Below are 1,055 nucleotides of genomic sequence, written 5' to 3' on the forward strand. Positions count from 1 at the left end.
TGATTGCAAGCTGATTGCAAACTGATTAAGCTATACTGAACCATATCCCTTGCACAGTATTGCAAAGAGTTTGGAATGTGCAATAGAATGTAACAGCATATAGTCAAGAATAAAACACTGCATTTGTATATTCAAGACAACAGTTTACGAATGGTGCATGAATAGCTTATATTTAATGATTGCATGTTGGATGCTGTGTAGCATGAATGCGTTTACAACAAGCAAGACTTTTCTTATCCCTATAGCAACCTTTGATTGCTCTCACATCACTTGATGCCACAATACATTGGATCGATCGACCAAGGGACTAGTTCCACTCGTTTTATGGTGTTTGATACTGCTGGCCATATTATTGCTTCTCATCAGACAGAATTTGCTCAAGTGCTGCCACAAGCTGGGTGTGTTGTTGGTCTTGCTATGCACGAGTGTGCTGATATGCAGCCAGTCTGACTATTGTGAATGTTAGATGGGTCGAGCATGATTTGGAAGTCATTTACCAGACAGTAGTGACTTGTATTCAAAAAACAGTCGTTGACATGTCTGCTATGGGCTTGCAGCCATTGGATATCAAAGGTTAGTTTAATGTCGTTGTGTGGATCAAAGGGACTGGCTCGTACTATTAACACTAATCGTTACGTTTATGGTTTGGCTGATGTTCTCGATATAATAATATTAGCTATTGGCATCACTAATCAGCGTGAAACTACTTGTGTATGGGACCGACTGGATGGCAAGCCGTTACATCATGCTATTGGTAACATTCCATCAATCCTTCTTTCAACTTGACCATATTTATTTACAAATTGTTTTATTAGATCTACACCTTGATACTGTCACTCATTTTACAGCTGTATTCACGTAGAATGGAATACTTTCTAGTGATTGCTTTGGAATAGGCAATGATTGAATATTCCTTGTTTCTACTACAAATTGACTTGATAGTCATTCTTGATTCTTTAAAGCATTGACCATCATACAACACAATCAAACTATGAGTTTGAACTGAAATTGTCCATATTTGGTATGATCGTACATTGTACAATCACAGATTCATC

The 1,055-nt window shown here is 37.7% G+C and overlaps 2 protein-coding genes across 2 annotated transcripts in view; both read left to right on the forward strand.

Annotated features, from left to right (window-relative positions):
* BATDEDRAFT_89867 (uncharacterized protein) overlaps positions 1 to 311 on the forward strand; it is a gene marked incomplete at both ends in the record, with an annotated part of 872 nt that extends 561 nt beyond the window's left edge. Inside the window, one exon of the mRNA XM_006679984.1 lies at positions 246 to 311. Within this exon, the coding sequence (XP_006680047.1) occupies positions 246 to 311 (66 nt within the window). The remainder of the gene's footprint in view (positions 1 to 245) is intronic.
* Positions 274 to 1,055, forward strand: part of BATDEDRAFT_25739 (uncharacterized protein) — a gene marked incomplete at both ends in the record, with an annotated part of 1,871 nt that continues 1,089 nt past the window's right edge. Inside the window, 3 exons of the mRNA XM_006679804.1 lie at positions 274 to 398; positions 467 to 573; positions 677 to 754. Coding sequence (XP_006679867.1) covers positions 274 to 398; positions 467 to 573; positions 677 to 754 — 310 coding nt within the window. The remainder of the gene's footprint in view (positions 399 to 466; positions 574 to 676; positions 755 to 1,055) is intronic.

This window comes from Batrachochytrium dendrobatidis, assembly GCF_000203795.2.
Source record: "Batrachochytrium dendrobatidis JAM81 unplaced genomic scaffold BATDEscaffold_8, whole genome shotgun sequence".
NCBI classification, from domain to species: domain Eukaryota; kingdom Fungi; phylum Chytridiomycota; class Chytridiomycetes; order Rhizophydiales; genus Batrachochytrium; species Batrachochytrium dendrobatidis.